Source organism: Callionymus lyra, chromosome 14 (genome assembly GCF_982586985.1).
Source record: "Callionymus lyra chromosome 14, fCalLyr1.hap1.1, whole genome shotgun sequence".
Classification (NCBI taxonomy): Eukaryota; Metazoa; Chordata; class Actinopteri; order Syngnathiformes; family Callionymidae; genus Callionymus; species Callionymus lyra.
The window spans coordinates 18,307,400-18,328,737 of NC_141831.1; the positions used below are offsets into that span (position 1 = coordinate 18,307,400).

At 40.6% G+C, this 21,338-nt stretch overlaps 6 protein-coding genes across 7 annotated transcripts; 3 read left to right on the plus strand and 3 right to left on the minus strand.

Annotated features, from left to right (window-relative positions):
- Positions 1-358: 358 nt before the first annotated feature.
- On the plus strand, positions 359-3,683 carry unm_sa30652 (un-named sa30652). Its single transcript, XM_087807909.1, has 9 exons — positions 359-519; positions 1,171-1,397; positions 1,463-1,601; positions 2,042-2,172; positions 2,241-2,293; positions 2,358-2,482; positions 2,726-2,833; positions 2,900-3,109; positions 3,190-3,683. The coding sequence occupies exons 2-9, from the start codon at positions 1,186-1,188 to the stop codon at positions 3,508-3,510; spliced, it is 1,299 nt and encodes a 432-aa protein (XP_087664035.1). The 5' UTR covers positions 359-519; positions 1,171-1,185; the 3' UTR covers positions 3,511-3,683.
- Positions 3,684-3,810: 127 nt separating this feature from the next.
- Positions 3,811-6,394, minus strand: LOC148066321 (P2Y purinoceptor 3-like). Its single transcript, XM_087808141.1, has 2 exons — positions 6,021-6,394; positions 3,811-5,240 (listed from the first exon to the last, which is right to left on the minus strand). The coding sequence occupies exons 1-2, from the start codon at positions 6,392-6,394 to the stop codon at positions 4,337-4,339; spliced, it is 1,278 nt and encodes a 425-aa protein (XP_087664267.1). The 3' UTR covers positions 3,811-4,336.
- A 746-nt stretch (positions 6,395-7,140) lies between these two features.
- Positions 7,141-10,859, minus strand: LOC148066322 (uncharacterized). 2 transcript variants are annotated; one of them, XM_087807612.1, is made up of 7 exons: positions 10,740-10,859; positions 9,678-9,848; positions 9,511-9,602; positions 9,179-9,245; positions 8,676-8,780; positions 8,459-8,567; positions 7,141-8,071 (listed from the first exon to the last, which is right to left on the minus strand). In XM_087807612.1, the coding sequence occupies exons 2-7, from the start codon at positions 9,837-9,839 to the stop codon at positions 7,971-7,973; spliced, it is 636 nt and encodes a 211-aa protein (XP_087663738.1). In that variant the 5' UTR covers positions 9,840-9,848; positions 10,740-10,859; the 3' UTR covers positions 7,141-7,970. The 2 variants fall into 2 exon arrangements, with proteins under 2 accessions (XP_087663738.1, XP_087663739.1); XM_087807613.1 differs by having other exon boundaries at positions 10,682-10,859.
- An 81-nt stretch (positions 10,860-10,940) lies between these two features.
- On the plus strand, positions 10,941-15,963 carry LOC148066323 (P2R1A-PPP2R2A-interacting phosphatase regulator 1). The gene is made up of 8 exons (XM_087807614.1): positions 10,941-12,544; positions 12,627-12,816; positions 12,898-12,944; positions 13,015-13,078; positions 13,386-13,444; positions 13,529-13,575; positions 13,672-13,747; positions 13,817-15,963. Exons 1-8 carry the CDS (start codon positions 12,456-12,458, stop codon positions 13,872-13,874), a joined length of 630 nt encoding a protein of 209 aa, XP_087663740.1. The 5' UTR covers positions 10,941-12,455; the 3' UTR covers positions 13,875-15,963.
- Positions 15,964-16,622: 659 nt separating this feature from the next.
- Positions 16,623-19,266, minus strand: bacc1 (BPTF associated chromatin complex component 1). The gene is made up of 6 exons (XM_087807261.1): positions 19,018-19,266; positions 18,839-18,933; positions 18,663-18,764; positions 18,356-18,588; positions 18,175-18,273; positions 16,623-16,870 (listed from the first exon to the last, which is right to left on the minus strand). Exons 1-6 carry the CDS (start codon positions 19,036-19,038, stop codon positions 16,806-16,808), a joined length of 615 nt encoding a protein of 204 aa, XP_087663387.1. The 5' UTR covers positions 19,039-19,266; the 3' UTR covers positions 16,623-16,805.
- Positions 19,267-19,356: 90 nt separating this feature from the next.
- rnasekb (ribonuclease, RNase K b) lies at positions 19,357-21,162 on the plus strand. The gene is made up of 3 exons (XM_087807264.1): positions 19,357-19,571; positions 20,620-20,702; positions 20,773-21,162. Exons 1-3 carry the CDS (start codon positions 19,494-19,496, stop codon positions 20,915-20,917), a joined length of 306 nt encoding a protein of 101 aa, XP_087663390.1. The 5' UTR covers positions 19,357-19,493; the 3' UTR covers positions 20,918-21,162.
- The last annotated feature ends 176 nt before the right edge of the window (positions 21,163-21,338 follow it).

Genomic DNA, 21,338 nt, shown 5'->3' on the forward strand with positions numbered 1-21,338 from the left:
ATATTAAATGCATGGAAAAAGGTATACAAATATATAGATCATATACTTTTGAGGTTATGTTTTTAGTTATTTGGGGTTATTGAATTTCCGAGGTTTACGTCCTAAACAATTCTAAAATCTATTTTATCACTCATCAGGCCGAGTTATAACAGTAAACCTCATATCTTTATTCAATATTCAAAGTAAACACTTAAATTCGTTAAATACTTTCAAACTCGTACCTGATACTGATAAGCACTTAGCCAATAACGATTTTCGAACTATCTTAACATCGCATTTTGAATAAAAGATGTTTCTTTTTGTTCGGCTTTTAACAACGTTATTTTATTATGAAAAGTCTACCCCGGATGTCCTTTGCGTCACGCTTTACGATGTTTGTTATCGTTGGTCATCCAGTGTCGACCTTATAAATTCTTCCAGTCCTATCTTTCATTAGCTTCATTATTAACGAAATACTTGTTTCGTAGAACAAAGATCTCGATTTTTATTTTCGTGGCGTGGAAGTCTTTTTAAGGACTCGTAAGTGTTGTTTCTGTTAGGTCGCTGGGATTGAGACGCATGCGCAACTCTTATTTTCCTGTATTCTTAAACGTAACGACAGTTTATCTACATGTTATACTAATCCTTCTAGGTTTAGGTTCGTATCGTGCTTATATGACGCCATTTGAAGCAGATAGAATGTATTGAGATGAATGTATTTAAGATGTGACTGAGCGGCTTTCATTTAAAAAAAAAAAAAACAACCTTAAAAACTTTAGGGGCTCTTATGTACGTCAATGGTGTTTGTTGTGGAACTATTTATTTAGGCCGATGAAAAACGACGACAACAGTCATCAATAGTGTCATAAGTCCCGTGGTGACGACTTGTGCAACATGGGTTGCCAGATTCTTCGGTCTTCTGCCCTAAAGGGATGCAAAATAGGGCTGAAAAGTTTAAACTTAAACCTTTTTGACACGCCGTCGTCTCATCAAATAATAAGTTCCTTATCAACTGTGATAATCATTGGTTAATATTGTCATTATTATTGCTGGTCATTGTCAATAGTGAGTCCCCCAAACACAACTTCATGATATTATTGAGTTTGATGTGGAAACTGTTGGTCAGGTCAGGCAACACTTAATTCTTCATGACTGAAAGGAAGCAAAGAATTCTTGTCTTCTTGTGTACAGCTTCTATCTCCCGTAATGACTGCGGCACTGAAGCGTGTGGCGGTGATCGGTGCCGGAGCTGCCGGATTATGTGCAGCGAGACACATCCTGGCCCGACCCCAAAACTTTGCCCCCCCTGTTCTGTTCGAGCTCTCAGAAGACGTCGGAGGAACCTGGCGCTACGATGAGCGGGTCGGCCCTGACAGCCACGGACGAGCAATCCACAGCAGCATGTATAGAGACCTGAGGTAACACCCTCCCTTACTTGACATTACAGCAACAACTGAAATCTAATGAGATCCTCTCTCAACAGAACCAATCTTCCCAAAGAGGTGATGATGTTCCCAGATTTTTCCTTCAACGAGAAACTGAGCAGCTTCATCTCGCATCAAGAAGTTCAACGCTACCTGCAGAGCTACTGTCAGCACTTTGCCATCCAACCTCACATACGGGTACAACTTTGTTTTCTGGACGAAACACAAATATACATTCTTGCTTTGAATACATTTCACAATAGTTTGCCCCACAGTCCTCATTTCAACGTCAACATTTCTATATTTGCCTAAAACAAACATCGTGGTCGACTTTTTAAAGCCCCGTCATAAATGTCTTAACATGTCCTCCAAAGATTTTGACTGAGTAATCGTCATTCTGTCCAGATAAACATTAACAAACGGCAGCTTAAATAGTAACGTGTGGTTGCTCTCTTCAAAAGTAGTCTGGCGACCTCTAACACTGAACCTATGCTGCCATGACAGGAATTTAGTTTTATGCCCCCCAAATTGTTTGTTGAACATAATGGGGTTTTTCTTAGGTCACCGTTGTTGGGTTACTTCCCCAAAATGACTTCACTCTCATGACTTAACCCTTGGTGACCATTTTCATGTTTCAGTTCAACACGGCGGTTGAACGGGTGAAGCCCGTCACCATGGCGGATAAAGTGACTCGGTGGGAGGTGACAAGCCAGGAGTCTTCTGGCTGTTTTAGCACTCAATTATTCGACTCTGTGTTCGTCTGCTCTGGGTGAGACCCTATCCTTCAGATGCCAACAGGTGTCGCCACAAATCATTTATCTCTGTTTCCCGCTTCAGCCATTACGCTGATCCACACATCCCAACTATTCCAGGGATTGGCAACTATGAAGGTAAGATGGTGTTGATGTTTTTTTGGACTGACAATTTTTTATATAAGTTGGATGTTTCTTTTAGGTCAAGTCCTGCACAGCCACTCTTACCGGTGCCCTGAGCCGTTTGCTGGTCGATCCGTGGTCGTTCTCGGTGCTGGAGCTTCTGGACTCGACATTTCTATAGAACTCAGCAAAGTTGGTGCTTCGGTGAGAAAACTAAGGGTTGACTTTAAGAGTCACATGATCATTGGGTCACTCAATGAAACTGTTGCCATTTATACTTTGATTTTATTTTTTCAAACTTATCAATAACAAGCTTTCTTTTAAAAAGATTTACGAAATGCATCAGTCACTTACAGCCTTCAAATAAACCCCAAAGGCACCAGTTTTGTAGACCCAACCACATACATTCGGTCTTTGTGAATGTTCAAATATCTTTTCTTTCTTCAGGTGATTCTTAGTCACAATCGTCCAACATTCACTTTTCCTCTGCCACCTGGGATCCAGCAAGCAAATTTGCTTCAGGAGGTAGCTGATGATGGCACCCTGACATTTCAGGTAGATTTTCTTCTCCTGTGACCCACTTCTAGTTCTGAAAGTTCTGAAGACTCTCTTGTGTTCCAGGACAGAGCAGCGGTCTCGGCGGACGTCCTGCTCTTCTGCACCGGCTACAACTTCAACTACCCGTTTCTTAAAGGTGAAGAGCTCGGCCTGGAGATCCAAGACCACCTGGTGGCGCCACTGTACCGCTTCCTGATGCCACCTGCTTATCCCTCCCTCTTCTTCATCGGGATCTGCAAAATCATCTGCCCTTTCCCCAATTTCCACTGTCAGGTGTGTGCATGTGTGTTTATTTACACTCTGATCTAAAGATTGTGTATGTGTGTGTGAACTAGTTCCTTTATCCCCGGCAGGTCCAGTATTCTCTAGGAGTTATTGACGGGACTGTGACACTGCCCTCTAGAGCTGAGATGGAAGCAGAGACTCGTCAAGAGCTGCAAAAAAAGTCAGAGCGCGGAGTGGAACAGCAGCACCTGCTCAAGTTGGAACAGGACCAATGGGATTACTGCAACGGGCTTGCTAGGTCCGCCCACTTTCCTCCTCTGCCCCCTGTCATACGTAGTCTATACGAGGAGGTTTGGCGACAGCGAAGGGTCCACCCGCAAAGCTACCGCAGATTTAACTACAAACTCACCAGTGACACCCATTGGACAGAAGTTCATGAGATAAGATGAAGCATTATTTGTATCAAGAGTGACCAATTGCATTGCCTTATATTAAATGAAGTGTTTGAATGGCAGTGTGCCCGATTCAAGGACCCTTGAAAAAATTGAAAAAAAGTCCTAGATCATCTTGTGTCTTACCAATGTATTTATGAGATTATAATTACACAAATACAAAAATATAAGCTTCATGATTGTGTTAATGACACATTTTCAATGTTTTATTTTTAAACATGAAGAAGTGTTTTGCATGTTACAACTGAGAAAATTTGGTTAGTTCCAGTAGTACCACCATGGAGTCAGTTCAGGTGGCTTAGGCTCCAGGATGGAAGATGCCCCCAAAACCTCACCCCCTGGTAAGGTGTTGGGGGCATCTTCCAGCTGGAAGACGTAGCTTGGGCGAGGAAAGTCATATCGGGAACGCAACTACCAACTGAACCAATATGCTTAATCTAGATGGTAGGAACTAATGTTTCCTAGATGTTTTTTAGCTCCTTTCTTCAAGGTCTCAAAAACAAATCAGTGATCATTGAATCTGTGATAAAACAAACACTCAATAACGACATTTAACAGAGACTTTTGTTAACATTGTTGGAGCCCTGCATCTGTCCAGATGAGAGTGTTCACCATCAAACTCATCGTTTTCGCCAGACTCTTGGTGTTCTGGTACCGTATGTGAAAATGTACATTAATGTCCCATGCAAACTCAAAATTATGAATTGGACAGAGCAGTTCCAAAATGTTTTTGGAAATATTAAAAAGTTCCAAGAGTGAAATCAGCTAAAATGGATTTCTAATATGCTCATACTTTGAATATATATACATTGTTATATTTCAACTAAACAACTCGAGAAGACTTTGACTCATTCTCAACATGGATTTCAACCTTCTCGTCCTCCATATCATCATCTCCTCGACCCTCTTTCTTCAGGATCTTTAGTGGCCACCAAAGGGATTCCCTGCGACGGTGTCTGCGGGCAGATGGCTGCACATGTATACAGCAGGGGGCGCTCTTATGCCCGGTTAGAAAATAGAGCAACGCGTTGAGCCAGGCATTGCATGACGCCAAAGGACGAGTCACCTTGTAACAGATTGAGACAGTCTTCATAGCACTGCAACCTTTCATCCCTCCATGCCCTTCAAGTCCACCACGCCGAAGGAGCAGGAAGACCGTCCTGGTTACATGAAATGGCAGGAAGCAGAGAGCAAACAATAGTGTGATCGTAAGGATGGTTTTGATTGATTTCCTCCGCTGGTTTATGTAGTGTGAATACTGTGAGCCAGAGATTGACACTGAAGTTCTGTCACGATCTTTACCATCCTCCGAAGCCTCGTACCCAACTGGCCCATCCTCACCCTCCAAAGACAGGCTTTGAGAAGAGCGCATGGTTTGAAATATTGTCCGGATAACCTGAGTGTAGCACCAGGCAATCACCAAGAAGGGCAAGAAAAATCCCAGCACGTGCAGGACAATCCCGTAAGGAACATATTCAGCAAATTCCCGGTCAATGGCGTCATCCCAACAGTTTATGTACCCCTTCCTGGGTAGAGTTTTGTTGTCCAAAAACTCATGTAGTCCCCTGTCGTCAACGCTTCCTTGAAGCACAAAGCCAGTTTGTGCAAAGCGGAAGATGGGACAGGTGAGGATGAAGACCACCACCCAGACTGTCGCACAGGTGCCTCTCACAACTCGTCTGCTTTCCAAACCAATGGTCCTCATCGGGTGGCAGATACCAAGATACCTGTGGACAATTCCAAGACATTTATAACCATTAAAAAGATATCACAGTGTACAGGTAGAACAGGTTGAGGGATCAAAAGACAAGATAATAAATACTATGAAAAAACAGCTATGCTTAATCAATTATCTAGGGATTTGCTCTATGTCTGAAATTATTATTCCTCATCTGTGTTAATAGAAAATAATACTCAATCCTTATGCCTTGTGAAAAAATAACCATATATAAGTTGGGGTCTAACTTTGTTTTGCAACTACAGCCAAAACCCTTACTGAGACGACATGTTATTCAGTTATTTTTCACAAACAAATAAATCAGTCCAAAGATTCTGTAAGATTCTATTCATTTTCCCATTGATAATTCATGTGTTATAAAAAAAAGATAAAACTAAAGACACTTTTTGGCAAAAGGCTGATGTAAAGTTGACATTGAAAACAGAAGATTTAATGGCAAATGCACTGAAAAATATCTACTCACAGCAAATTCCCAAAGCATTACCATGTGCTTTTTGTGTCAAAATGTCACCATATTTCACAGTAGCAATTTCCATACATTAGTGCTTTAACATCACAACATTGGGTATGTTTTTTTGTTTGTTTTTTTCATCTTTTTTGATTTGTTTCATTCAACAGCAAATGGTTGGAGATTGGCTTAAAGGCTAGACACCCATCAGTAATAGTTGTATAGGCCTTCTCTATATGTTTGCACATTTAGTCTCTTTTAATACACATAAGCAATGCATAACTGTGAACTAAGTCTGAATCTGTGTTCTTGTGTGTTTACCTGTGGATGGAGATGCAGGTTAGGAAGAAGATGGAGCAGTACAGGTTAAAGTAGAACAGAAATCGGACCAGACGACACGTAAAGTCCCCAAACAGCCAGCGGTCCTTGAGTACGTAGCTCGCCACCAGCAGTGGGAGTGAGAGTCCGTACATGAGGTCGGTGGTGGCGAGGTTGACCATGTAGATCAGCGACGCGTTCCAGCGCTGACCTCCAGGCCGTAGACAGGAGCGTATCAGAACCACAGAGTTGAGTGTGAGACTCAGCAGGAAGGTTATGGAATAGCAGAGTGGCAGGAAGACATACTTGTAAGACTCGTCGATGCTGCACAATGAGCTGGAGGTGTTTGGATAGCTGCTCACTTCTGACGTGCTCATCATGGACGTGTGCACCTCATTTCTGAATCACCTGAACATTGTAGCACCTCCCTCTTCCTTCGACTGGTCTTCACGCCTCAGTGAGAGACTTCAACCCAGTCATCAATTTATCAGAGTTCCGTTGGTTCTGCTGATGAAGGCGTTTCACTCTGCTGAGCAGTCAGTCATCAACAACGTCCTCTTGACCTTCTGGCTTCAAGGTCAGTTTTAGTGCAGTTCATTAGAAAATATCACTAAAAAAAGTCCCCATGTGGATGCTCCAAAGGTCCACCAGATCCTGTCTTTGTTAAGTCAGTTTAAGCATGGAAATGTTGGGTCCAGTCGATGTTCCGCGTCTGATGCTACCCGCTGCTGATCTGCGTCTCAGGTTTATTTCTGAATAATTAATGGGACGGAAACCAAACCCCTTTTCTTTTCGTACAAAAATACATCCAACATTCAGCTCATTTAACTTTAATTATACTCAGCAGAATCCCATACAAGAAAGCCTGTATAGAGGTCCACTGACTTTTCCCAGCACCTTCACTGGTTACTTCTTCAACTGTTGAATCAATAGCTTATTCTTGTCTGATCAACTTGACATTAATGACCCTGAGACATGTCAACATGTAGCGGTTCAATTTTTGATGGAACCTTGAAACCTGTGACTATGCACCAATTATATATCATCTTCTGCCCCTAAATAAAAAAACAATTAACATATGCGACTGTTAACTCAACCACACAACGTGCAGAAATTTGTGAACATATACCTTTATTCATATTCAAAATAAAATTCACATTTTAAGACATTATATCTGTATTATTCACTGTTGCTGAATATTACATATACATTAAAATGTAATAATGACAGCCTGTTACTTTTTTATGATTGTTATCTACATAACAAGACACAAACCTGATTTAAAGAAATATATTAATTACATTTACAGTTAAAACTTTGGTAAAAGAGTCTGCTTAAAAGATAGTTATGTAGACCCGGGAACACGTCGACAATGTGAATATCACATATTGATAAAACGCTGGTTGTCCTTATCCAGCCAAGTATTGTCCTGCTATATCCGTTTATTGAAAATAATATGTAAGTTGACATGATGTTGATGATCCATGTTCATTCTTAAACATTTCTTAAGCTGTTTAGGGATGATGTTCCCAAGTCGAGAGTGGAGAGACAGACTATACTTTTATTACTTGCAAGGGAACATAACTAGAGAGATCATTGACCACATCCTTAACCACCTCTTGACTCATGGAGAGGTGATCTGGTCGCAACTCCAGAATGACTGAATACATACTTTCCATTAGCACCATGACGCCAACTAGCATGAAGCAGTTTTAGCAAACTAAGTATGGTTCTTCAACTATCATATTTCACAAAACTCTCACACTAATGTTTCCTCTTCCATTGGTCAATTTTCCTTCAAAGATGAGAGCAGGTCCTTTACCCGTATCACAAATCCATGTGACAATAACAAAAAGCTATTTCGTACCATTTTGTGAAACAACTTCTTCCCTGACATGGATTCCAAAGTCTTTTTTCAGAATATTCCTTCTTGTGGTCCAAATAGCCAGTCTCTCAGTCGTACGTAAGATCCTGGACATCAAGCAACATAGCATCCTGCTTAGTCCTGAGTTGGTCCCGAACCTCAAGTTGACCCACCAACTCTGAACTCAGAGCTGAGGAGAAGAGGAACAAGAATTTAAAAATGTACACGAGTGCATGAAACCTGTCTTAAAAAAAAAAGAGGGTGTACAATTGTCGATATTCATACCTGAATATTTCTACAAAAAATGTTAAATGTTTTACGATATTATTGGTTATTTTATAAGCATTAACCCTACATTTCCAGAGTATGTAACAAAACAATAAAGAAAACGTTAACATCACAAAGTCACACACGTTGATCAAGTAAAAACTGATAATTCATACTTAATTTGTCTTTCATGGCTTTTTTGGAACATTAACTATAATCTGGCAGATAGAACACTGCTTGCACACAAATGTGATTCATCCTCATCTCTTTTTGAAATGGATTCCTCATGTGCAAGCATTCGGGTACGTACCATATATTTCTTGCTGCAGAGCATCTTTGAGACATTTTAGTTGCTGGACTGAATTAGACTGAAGTTCTTGAAGATCCACAAGTTTCCTTCTGGAGACGGCAAGTACACACTGTAAACACCAAAAAGACATCTTCATTAACATCTATAACTTTTATTTAATATAAGAAGGCTAGCTACTGATGGTCATCGTAACTTGCAGACTCACAAACCACTCTACCTTTTTCTTTTCCTCCGCTAACAACTTGTCTCTTCGCATCCTCAGAGCCGTGACCACTTCCTGCTTCAACCCACCACCGACGCTTCGTTTTTTCCCCACAGAAACCTGACAGATAAAAAAAAAGACATCTGTAGGGTGAGCAAAGTTATTGGTTGAATTAGTGTACAATGCACTCAGAACGGATCTAACATTATGACCTTCCACAATTATAAATAACCAGTTAGCATTGGATGGTGCCAGCTAACAATGATATAAGGAAAGTAACAAGAGGAAAGGTGTGTATCAAATATGAGATGAGAAAAACGTCCAAACGGATGCTTGTTGTTTAACAAAATGGTTTACATGCTTCTTAAGAAAATATATTTAAGCAGTGTCTTTTCTTTGTGATATAGATGATTCAGGCTGTATATCGGTATTACTATAAATAGTGATAAACATGCACACAATTGATGGTAATGACCTAGTTAGTAATTGTGTGATCTGTCTGTTGTTTTAATACTTACACTTCTCTCTTCATCTTCCTCATCTTCGTTATTGATGAAACACAACTGGAGCTTTTTGTTCACAAATCTGTGAACACAAAAGGACATCCATAGGTTGGTTTTGAAAATTTAAACTGCTATATTCTAGAAGGTTCAAAACACGTTGTTCCCCGTTTGGTACTACACTGCAACATCCTCTCCCTGAGCCCAAATGCAGAAAAAACAACGACATTAGAAATTGAGATATTTTCCCGTAGAGATAACATTTTACTGAAGTGAAACATTTTTGCAGAAATAAACTAATTCTTCCTTATATAAGTCTGAGGCTTGATTCTTTCATCATCTAATTTTACCGTGATGACACGAGGGAAACTCGACACTTCCTGTAGTCGTCTTTTTCTTGACCCCAGACTCTACATAGGTGTCCCCTCAACCCTGCCGCATCCTGTAAAACACAGGTGTCACATGATCACTTGGAATTGAACATCGTTGAATTCGATATTGTTTATTAAGTTCTGACCTTTGACCGGGCCTCCTGCTCTTCCAGCTCGGCTATTCGCTGAGTCAGCTCCTCCCAGTGCATCATTGGAGGACAGCTGTCGTCCCCAGAGGATGCTGTTGAAGTGATGTCATTGTTATGTCCCTCCCCTTTCTTCTCCTCGCCTGATTTGTCTTCATCCATCACCTTCTCCTGGATAGAAAATACATGATCATCTCTTCTCAAGTAAAAGAATAGAGAGGTGTTCATACATGCACATGGTCTAACGGACATCATTGTAAATAAGAATGTAGAGCTTTACCTCTTGTCATGGCTAAAATACACTCTTTATTGAGCACTTTCTGATGATTGAATCAACTTGAATTTACTATATTCAAAGTATCGTTCTAAGTAAAAGTAAATAAATATTCATCAAGTATTTAGTTTTCTATTAAATACAAAAGAATCCCAAGATCCAGGTCAAAGTGAAAATATAATCTCGCCAGCTTGTTTATGTTTCCTTGTATTTCCTCCACTGAGAGAGGATCAGATCGCTCGAAGCTTATCTTTGGAGGTTGACTGACTTTTCCCCTCCTTTTTTTTTGTTTTTACTTTAATAACTTACATTCAGTCCTTACACAACAACAGTTTTGCTTAAACGTTGTACAACTTTTCAAAATAACTTGTAAACAAACCCATTATATATTAAAAAAAACCTTGTGTTTGACAGTTACATTATCTCAGACCATGCTCTCCATCATAAAGGTTTCTTGTTGATCACTGAATTACTGTAAAGGTCCACCATCTTTCAGAGGAAACCCATTTGTACAGTATTAACATCAGCCATAGTTAAGCGCTTTAAATCAAAAATAGAATACGTTTATTTTACATAATAAATATAAATAAAGGAATATAAGGCTATGGTCGTGATATCATTATGTTTAACTATTTAGGGAAAGTAGCTAGCTCAAGAAGAATGTAGAAAACGCATTGGCAAGAGGTCCCCGGGGCTCCTGAGCTCATGTTCCGGGGCAGAAGAAGCCCACCTCTCCGGCCGCGGTTGTTTACAAGCAGCAGCGAGTGTTCGCAGCTGTGTCCGCTCACCAGTCACCTCCGGGCGGCTCCGTTTGCTGCGACATGCCGCCGTCTGGTGCGCGCCGACGTCCCCTCGCTCCTGGGACAAAATGTAATCCTGTAAATTGAAATAAAGTTATAAAAGTTCGACAGAAGGAAGTTCCCCCCTCCCTTAGTCTTCGTCCCACCCGCGACCCCGCCTCCTGTAATCCTCCTCATGTTCCTCCAACACTGCAGCTGTTTTGGAATTATTGTGTCAATACAATGTTGTTACGCAGCTGAAATGTTACTTAAATCTCTTGTGATATCGCAGTAAAGTAGTAAGTATAGTATTGTACATATAACAAACGTCACATTTAACGCACCTATAGTTCATACCAGGGTGTATAAAGAACAAACACAGGAATTTTCCCAAACACATTCCATAGGTGATCCTGAACAGGTGATGGTCATGATAAAGGTGTTACATGTGTTTTCTGGAATGTGCAATGTGTGTCAATGAAGAGGAGCTCGCAAGTTTTACTTTAACTGCTAGATAACTCACTTTATCACTGTCTGGTACTACACTGCAACTTAAGACATGGCTCTATTCGTATCCATTATTAGTCACTTTCCGGCCACTATGGCGACATTTTTGTTTAATTCTTAATCGTTTTGCCAGGATAACTCTTTGGTCTGTATGGGCCTCCTTTCAGATGGACATGCACAGAGCACCCCACCAGGGAGACATTCAGTAGGCATCCGAAAAAAGATGTCAAAGCCACCGCAATTGTTTTTTCTCCATATGAAAGTTTGAGATTCTACTTTGAGTCGAACAAAAGACTCAAACAACGGGGAGTAAACTCATCTAAGTCACTTTTTCTTTTATTCACTAACCATAGTTTGTTATGATGATAAATAAAGAATTTGTATTTTGGCTGAGCGCTGATCAAATATATTGGTTATTCATTTTAAAATGTTTAGCGGGAGAAAAAAAGTTATTGTGCACAAGAAAGCAACGACTTGAATTTAACACGTGTGATGCTATCACTTTCATGTCTACTGCGTAAAACAAAAACTATAGTTTTTCTCTCCCTGAAGTGCAGCAGGTCCCCTCGCGGCCTCTGGGTGGCACTGTTTCACTCTCCGTCTCTTCGTCAACAAGCTGAACGACTTTGTAGAAAAAACCATTTTAACTCTCAATTTAAGAAGTGCGGGCTCTACTTTTCGAGTAGATTGGCCGTTTTTCCCAGAGAAGAGCGACAGATCCACGGAGCACAAAGTGTTCGGCCCGAGGATCACTTCGTCCCGCTGCTGCGTAGCGGATTTAGCTCCTTTGCTAACATCGCAGTCGCGTCAGCTCCTTGAACTCAACGCAAAAGTTTTTCGTCGGAGCAGAAAAGGGACGCGGTGAGTTTTGGCGACACTTTGAAAGACGGCGTATCTGTTGGAGATACACGTCTGATCGAAAAAGGAGCGAAATAACTCAGATGTTGTAGCGGAAGCTCCGGGTTATAAATGCCATCCTGGGCCACCGCATCTTCCGGGGGGAGGGTGGGTGAGATGCGGTGAAGAGGCGGCCGCGGCGGCCTTCTTCCACCCGGGGGACTCGGCGTGTCAGCCTGCTTGAACTGTGGAGCCTTGAGCCAACTCTGAGGCCTGGCTTCTCAGGCTTCTAACGGCCTCTAGTAGACCCCCAGCGCGCCAGTATCAGGCGACTTGAAGCGGCCTTTCGGCGCCGCCTCCTTCGGGCCTGCAGACGCCAGTATGGAGCGAATGGAAGTGGACCAGTGCGCAGGCGCAACTGGCGGAGCTCTGCGCAGGTCAAATAGCGCTCCCATGATAACGAGCGTCAGGTGAGTCATAAATACACTAATACTAGTTCGTAAATCTATTTTAAAAAAAAGATGGTAAAATAAAAGTGATGTGTCTGCACAGTGACAGGGTTGCCGTCTTCAACTCGGTGGCGTCACCTCGGTACAGACGCAGCAGCGTGTCAATCAACCCCAGCTGTCCATCACAGGTTCGGCAAATCATATCAGGGATTTTGCCGAATGTAAATCCTGATTCGGGACGTCAGCTGGGTCCAACCTCTTTCCACCCAAGTGAGAGAACGCCACAAAAACAAGTGAGTTTTAAGAATGGATGGAAGATGAATGGATGGATGGTGCTGATGATGATGATGATGGTGATGCTGTTGTTTTCTCAGGATGAACACCTGGACTTATTGCTCAGAGGCAGTCAACAAAGACATGGGTACGACACCAATGAATAATAGCAGCCATATTGTGCCTAGGGAAGTTTTAACTCCTGCTATGATCTCTAGGTCTTGTTCTTCCGGTCTGGTACCAGTTCCTCCCAGGAGCCAGTGGCAAGAACATATACCTACGGTCAGCACTGCTTTATTGACATGATTATTTATTTGCAGTCCCAGGGCTACACTATACTGTGTAGCCAGGGTTATAACAGTCCTGGTTGGTCACCCATAACAACAAGTACATAAAAAGTATTTTACAACTGTAAAAGCACTGTGGCAGCTCTTACCTCTGCCAAGGAGCTCATTTGACATGACTTTATAAAACAAAATACAATAATGGAATAAAAAACTTGAATCAAGAATTGTGTTGGTGAACTGCAAGAAAATCAAATCTCTTAAAGGAAGCTCTCAAGTTAGATGTATGTTGCTTGTTGTTTCAGTGGTTGCATGATGGCGGAACGACTCCTAATTCGTCCCCGAGTCCCACAAGAAGATTCAGGTACCCGCATGATGACTCGACTACACCTCGCTTTTCACCGTTTTGTGAGTCTTCTTGTTAAAGTTACGTCTGCTACCATTCTAGACCCACAGTTGCAGTGAGGTGGCAGGCCACACCTCTCAAAAGAAAAGGTAGCCACTCCTTGGCAGTTCAAACTATATTAGAAACAACTTTTGGGGATTTTCTCAAAGCCAATACATGAAACTGTGTACTATTGGGTACTTCAGGTGGAGCAGAATCAGATGGACCGCCCAAGAAGCTGTTTGTTGCCGGAGTAACAGACCCCTCCCACTGCAGCAACAGGTAAGAGCAAACATTTGAGACATAAAATCCTGGCAGAATATTTTCCCAACCTTTATATCTTTGTTTCAGTGTATCACCAGCAGAGGGCGCTCCACAGGGCTCATCCGATGCTTACGTGCCACATTAGAACTGGGATCCACTCAGCCCGACAGCATATGACAAACGATTATGTGGACTTTCCCATGAGCTCCACCTCTCTCTGTAACAAACTTTCTAAATATTTCTGTAAGAGACTGAGCAGTAACCGAGGCATATCTGAGAAATGACCATCAGAGGAGTGGCTGGACCAACCAGACAACAACAACTTGAGTTTTATTCAAGAGAGTCAATGCCTACTTGAAGAACCAGGATGGTAACACACTAGTATTACATGACATTTGAGAAGCATTTTTGTATAACATTCATATTTTGCATAACTCCTATTTTGAAGTTGTTCTTGTCAGAAAGAAATCTTTCTTAAGTACTACAACACAAATATAGGTCTGTATACCTTAGGAATGGTGAGCGCCATCATCTGGCAAAAAAATATAGTGGAGCAGATTATTTTCTCTGAGGAGAGAGCTAATTATGCCAATGGTTTTACCCAGAAAACCGGATGAAGTGAAAACTAAGATTTAATTTTCTACTTACCCCCATGTCATGAAAGGGTTGGGATCATTTTCATAATTAATCCCTTCCTTTTGAGAGTTGTTTGAAAATATCTATCTACATTTTAATGTAGGAATGGAGCTCAGTTGTTTTAATCTTCATCTTCTTCCAAAAAGAAAAACTTAAAAACATCCAAATACTTCCATACTGCTCATCAACATGAGGAATTGTTCTGAAAAAAATGTAATAAGTCTAAGCTCCAGTAGCTACATTCAAATAAACGTACATGTTTGCCTACAACTCTAAAAAGGATTACTAAATAATCCAAACCCCTAGTCAAAATATGAGGATGACTAGAAAATGAGTGACATTTGAGTGAACTATCACTTAACTGTTAGCACAAGAGACAGGAAGTGAAGTAGTTCTTTTGCAAATGCAATCTTGGTAAAATTGAAAATCACTCAATGTGACTTAATATGGTCAAGCTTGACTCACAGACTGAAATACCAATGAGCTGGCTCCTTGGGTTCAATGTGTTGGATGGTTCCCTAATTGTTAAAAGGTGTTTTCCAATATAATGTTGAAAGACTCCAGAGATTGTGAAGCACAGGTACATGTTGTGAAGGTCGATGTTGCATAAGGAAGGGTCTTCTAATGCGGGTCTCATATTAAGGTCATCTATACTCATTGAATATTTAACCTCCAACCACTTCTTCAATATCAATAAGCAGTTAAGGAATGCTCAGGTATTCTCCACTCTCGTTCCATTCAATTGTGTCACAAGCAGCATGGGAAAATGGAGAACCCTGGGATCAGAAGGCTAGCATTGTACCAGCTGATAAAATCTCCTTGTTTTTGAGAAACGAGTCAACCAAGGGTTTTCATCGCCCTCTGGTCTGTGGCGGTAACATTCCACCTGAAGTTTTGAGTCACATGTTTCTCGTCAGTCTTTTGAAAGGACTGCTCGGAGTAATGCATGAGAATGTACAATAAAACCAGCCACAACCGAAGCAACTTTTCCCCAAAAGACAAAACAAAACATGTTGCTTTAAAATAGAAAGAGTTGTAAAAATATGTTTTTTCAAAAAGTGAATGTTAATGAGGGGAACCAAAGCTTACAGAAATGAAACTTGTATATGAAGAAAAAAGATAGTAATTGGAAGATGTACTTGTTTTGCCTGTTGGAACAGCATCATAAATGTAACCAAATGTTTATATCTCGAGACAGTCACTAAGAGTATTTACTGTCTTACTTTTTTAAAGAAGTTTCCTTCCGTGCCAGAATCCCCCTTGCAAAGAATATATATTTTTCTAAAAATTGCTAGTAAAACTTTGGTTTTACTTTTCACTTTAAGCACTTTTTTGTGAAGTGATTCCAAAAAATCTGGAAAATATCAGATTTGATAAAGTCCTAAGAGATGTTTTTCCACGTGTAAATATTGCCTTTTCATTCCTCTTTGTTGCTGTAAACACAGATATAGTTATTGTAAACATGAGTATTTTATTGCTTTACACCAAATAAAGCAATATGATTGTTTTTGGGAAAACGTGATCTATTTTTCTCAGTGTTTGTTACCTCACAGGCTTATGTTCATTTCCTCTCTGTATCTTGACTACAGATATTTAAAGTGCAACTGATTTAAAAACCCAACTCTCCTGACTCTCATATTTCAAATGTTGAAGTCTTCCTCTTCAAGATGCAGTAGGTCCATCATCATGACCATGATTTGAAGTTATTACATCCGAACATTCAGATCTGCCTCGTCCAAAATCTTGGCGAACGAGTGGTTACGGAGCGTTTATTATGATGTAATAATTGTCTTCACTCCTCCAGACAGCTGTAATCACGGCCGCTTTGATCATACAAAAAGTCCCTTGGAGCTGGAGACTGGGATTGATAAGCCCTAGTGACAAACTTTGATGTTTGACAAATCAGAGCTCAATGGACGTGATTATGGATATCATGAACCAGTTCTCTGTTAAGGTAGAGCTAAGCAGTTTAAAGATAACTATTATTAGGTTATAGAACATGCCATCTAGCGGGCTCTGAAAATAAGGATACTGCTTTACCCTTTAACCATCAGTGACTTGGTAGGCGCTAGAGGGCTTTTCTATCCTCCTCGTTTATTCATAACCTTCCATTTGTTTTCTGGTTTGCCATACATAACCAGCTTTATGGAGCAATTAACAGAAGATGCAATGACGCACAGACTCAACTCAACAAAACCAATAACTGCATAAAAATCTTCCCATTTTACTGACAAGTTGACAAAAAAAAAACTTTCAATGATTTTCACAATTTTTTTATATTGTTCTTTTGTTTTTGTGTGTGTGTTTGCAGTCTTATTTGTGTACACCTTTTTCCTATAGAACAAATTACATTAAGAGACAAACAGTCGTTGATAAAAAATATTTAGAAAAGAAATGTACAAGAAAACTAGCTGTCAAAGGTAAAAGGGTCAGAGGGTTGCTAGCGGGACAGTAGCGGGAGGTCACTGGAGTTCATGATGAGACTGGAGTCCAGGTTGAGACTGTCTGAGGATAGAAGTTAAAGAAAAAAAACTCATCAGATATGTTTTAACGCAACTCATTTTCATGTAATTTTAACTTAGACGATTAGTTTACTAAAAGTTAAAATTTTACTAATTTTTCAATCTCTCATGTTGACTAATGATTAGGATTATTTTCAGAGTATTCAGTTCTTTTTTTAGTTATTGACAGACATGCAAGTTCATTTTAACATAGTGACTGGAGCTCAGGCGTTTTCGTCTCCATTTTCCGCCAAAAAGACACACTTAAAAACATCCAAATACCTCCTTGTCTTTGACATCCATCTTGTATTGAAGCCTCGACATAAGGAATGCTGTGTCTCAAATTGCATACTTGCGTACTCAAAGTTAGTATTTTTAATGTGTAAGTGCGTCTCAATTCTTAGTATGCGAAATTTAGTTCGCCATGCACACTAAATCTAAATTGGCATACTAAAATGCCCACAAAACTGAGTATGGTTCGATGGACACTATCTACCCTAAACGGCCGCCATCTTAGTGACGTAGTTAACGGAAGTTACTTCATATATATATAGATATATATACTGTATCTATATATATATGCACATACTTACAGGTGCATTTTAAGCCAAAAGTAGGAGGATGACACGTCTTTGGTGCCGATACCTGCGTAAATATCTCGCAAATATTTTGTTTCTCATATTTTTTCTTTATTTCTTCTTCCAAACTTGCAAAACGTGCCCCCAGCAGGTGGCAGCGATAGCGTTCCATTAGCTGGTTGAAATCATCATTAATTAGTAGTAGAGTATGTCTCAAATCAAACACTGCATCACATCTGTTGAGAATTTGCATACTAGCTAGTATGTACACTATCCTGATGCATACTTACTTCTAGTATACTAAGAGAAGTATGCGATTTGTGACACAGCACATGTCAATAATTTTAGCTTGTTTGTAGCAGATGCTGCATCAGGCAGTAACTGATAGACTGATAACTTCTGCTACAAACAAACTTTGTCTTTTCTTTTTGGTGAAAAAATTAAGATGAAGACAATTCGGCTTCAGTCACTACATAAAAATGAACATACATGTTTACTTATAACTCTAAAGAGGAACAGGTTACTCTGAAAATAATCCCAACCATAAATCGTGATGAGGGCGAGTAGAAATTGTGTGAAATTTGAATGAACAATCGCTTTTAGTTTGGTGAGGAAATCGCAGATCATATCAAATAACTATAGGAGTGGATCAAAGTACATTATCCGTATCAAATCAAATTTGGCTGAGATATTTGTAAAAGACATTTCTAGTAACATTTTTTTTGTTTACCTTGGTCAAAGTTCAGTTTCTTGTTAGATGCTTCAAGGCCTTCAATGTCAACAAGGTCACTGTTCACGTCCGAGTCATTGAGAGCACTGAGAGTCACATCTGCAGGGATGAATCTGGTCACTCTGGGTCCACTTTTGAACCCCCCCAACCCCGCCCTAAATTAAAAAAGTTTGCGACTTACCCGCTGTCTTTTGCTTCTTGATGGGCGGGGCCAAGGATGGGCTGCTTTGCCTTCCTGTCGCCATAACAACCTGTGAGGTGGGTGCATTGACCATGGCGGGGTTCGAAGCAGTGGCCGGTGGTGTTGGAGGCAAAGTGGATGTTGGTTTCTTTGGTGTCTTTTTGGGGGATTCAGAAAGTGGGACCCTGCTGTCTTCGTACAATTTCCTCTTCACCGTGCTCTTGATCTGCCCACTTCATCATGGCAATATATAAAAAAGATCATGAACATCTGGAAAGAGTCAACAGGTATTTGAGTTTTCACTTACACGGTGCGATCCTTGATAACACTGCTGATGTTATTGAGGTCGTCTCCGAAACGTCGGACTGCTAAACGCAGCATTTCAATTTCGGTTTCTGTCCACTTGGCTCTGTCCAAAATAAGAAGGAATAGTTAAACATTTGTTTGAGTGTTAATAAAACTGGGGTCAGAAGTAGGCGTCACCCAGCAGGACTCGAGTCAGAAACCGGGTGCAGTTGCATCGTGAGCTCCCCCAGTTTGGAGAAAGCAGCCCCCGCAGCCGAGAAGATCTCACCAACCTGGTCCAAAAAAAGCAAATAAGATTGATGTCAAAACTCATCATTTACTGGGCGGAGTCTCGTATAACAACAACACCAGCTGACCTTAGCTGAGGCTGACGTCATGGCCGCGGAGTTTCTTTCACGCTCCTCCGAACAATAAACGCAGATTAGCGCGTTATTAACAGCGATAAATGTAAGCACGTGGAAAGATGAAAATACCGTCCGTTCTACTCGACCAGCTGTGGGATAAAACTCGGCTACAGTAACCGCATTGTTGTGGGGAAAACGTATCGAGAAAGCCGCGCGCTTAAACTAGCCTATGTTGGAGGGATGTCGTGTTCAGAGAAAAGTGCCGTAAAGCAACATACAAAGAAGCGGGGGGTTGACGTCAAGGACACGTGACCGTAGCGTCTCCGGAAGAGGCGGAGCTGATCGACGGAAACAGTCGAGTTTGGCCGAGTCGTGGTCAGCTGACGATCCTGGCTGCGTCGTCCCTTCGTCCTCTGACGGATCTTTTATAGATTGAAACAGCGTGAAAACGGCTAATTCGGGTCTAATTTAAGGACCAAAAGAGCGACATGCCGTCGCTACTCTTTTGTGGGCCTAAGATGGCCGCATGCGGGATCGTTATCAGCATCTGGGGCGTCATTATGTTGGTAAGACTAGTAAAGAAAAGGCGACGACTATTTCCTGGAGATGTATAGACGGTTGCATCAACCGGTTTAAATAAGATGATAACCTGCGAAATGCAATCGTACAAAATGAATCGTATACAATGTATATTCTGTTTAGCCTCGATCAGTGAATTGTTCAAGGTTTATATGAGGATCCGTCTATGTTAAAATGACAAATGAAAAAATAATAATCCAGAAATGTATCGTCGATTTGTCTGGATTGGACATAATAGACATAGCCGGAGAGCATCATGTGATTCCGACGCTTCATGTGACCTGTCAAAACCGGAAGTTTGTTTTTCCTACTATAAATGCCACTGCATTTAGTTTCCAATTACAAATGCAGTCTACATGCTGTCGGATTAGATTCTACTACTCGCCGTGTTTCAAACGACAAGAATATTCAATATAACTCAATACATATAACAATATAACACTTTAAATTATATTGTCAGACAGCTTCCTCATTTCAGAAGCTGTAATATATAACATTTATTTATTAAAATTATGAAAATTGCAACAGTTACACTTCGGTTGTTTTTTAATTATTTATTAATTTATATATAATTCTTACATAATAAATGGTGTCAAGTCGGCAATTTCACACGTTAACGCCTGCTTCTTCAGGCTATTTTCTTTAGGTGGCTTCAGCCAAATCCTAGCAGGAGCCAAGCTCTCGAGTGTCAAGGGACACACACACTTTATGTAATATTTACATCACATCATGTTTTTTGGGCTTGGTTTGGCTCTGTTATGCCAAACATCATTGTAGCATCTGACAGATGGGGGAACTTTTAAAATAAAGTGATGGCTTATCTGGTCAATATGTTTACTAACCTAGTCATTAACAGTTGAGAAAAAACTTGTAGTGGATTTGTTATTGTGGATTTGTGCCTGTTGTAGAAAATGTGTGTATATAATGTATTATTCTGGTGGCTAATATTTTCTTTCATCTTTGATCTTGAGACCCTTATTATAAACTCCACTATGCCCTTACACAGATTATGAATATATCTTTGACTTATTTCAGGCAATGTTGGGAATCTTCTTCTCTGCCAAGTCTGCTGTGCTGATCGAAGATGTTCCGTTTACAGAAGATGATATTCGTAATGAGTGAGTACATATGTTTCAGGTTGGAACTTACAAAAGCTTTTCTAGGTTTTGATCATATCTGTCTCTGCAGTAAGAACCCGCCACAGAACATCTACGGTTTGTACAACCAAGTCGGCATCAACTGCTTCATCGCGGCTGGCGTGTACGTGGCGGTGGGCGCTGTCTCCCTCTGTCAGGTGCGCCTGAACAAGCGACAGGAGTACATGGTGACATAAGCAGCCAGCATGCAGCCTGACCCCTCTGTGCTCAATGGAAAACATTCGATCAGCGGAAGATGAAACCAGAATATTTATTTCCAAATTTAAATGTTGATGTTGTATACCTGAACTTTGGCTGGGTCAGTGGTCCAAATCCTTCCACCTGCATAGATGTTTATGTGATCGTCAGTGGAGAACTAAACCACTGAAGTAAACTGTTGTCAACAATGAGTGTTTGTGTTCAATAAAGTGTGTATGTTTAACAGTCTTTCCTTCTATACCCATTACATTCAACAATGGCACATTGGTGTCAAACGTGCAAATGAAAAATCTACCCTAATCACTTGAGCAAATATCAACTTTAAACTGTCAGTCAGGTTTTGAGGTGGAGAAGCACACCAGTAAACATAATAAACAAATCCATTATTTGTATTAAGGA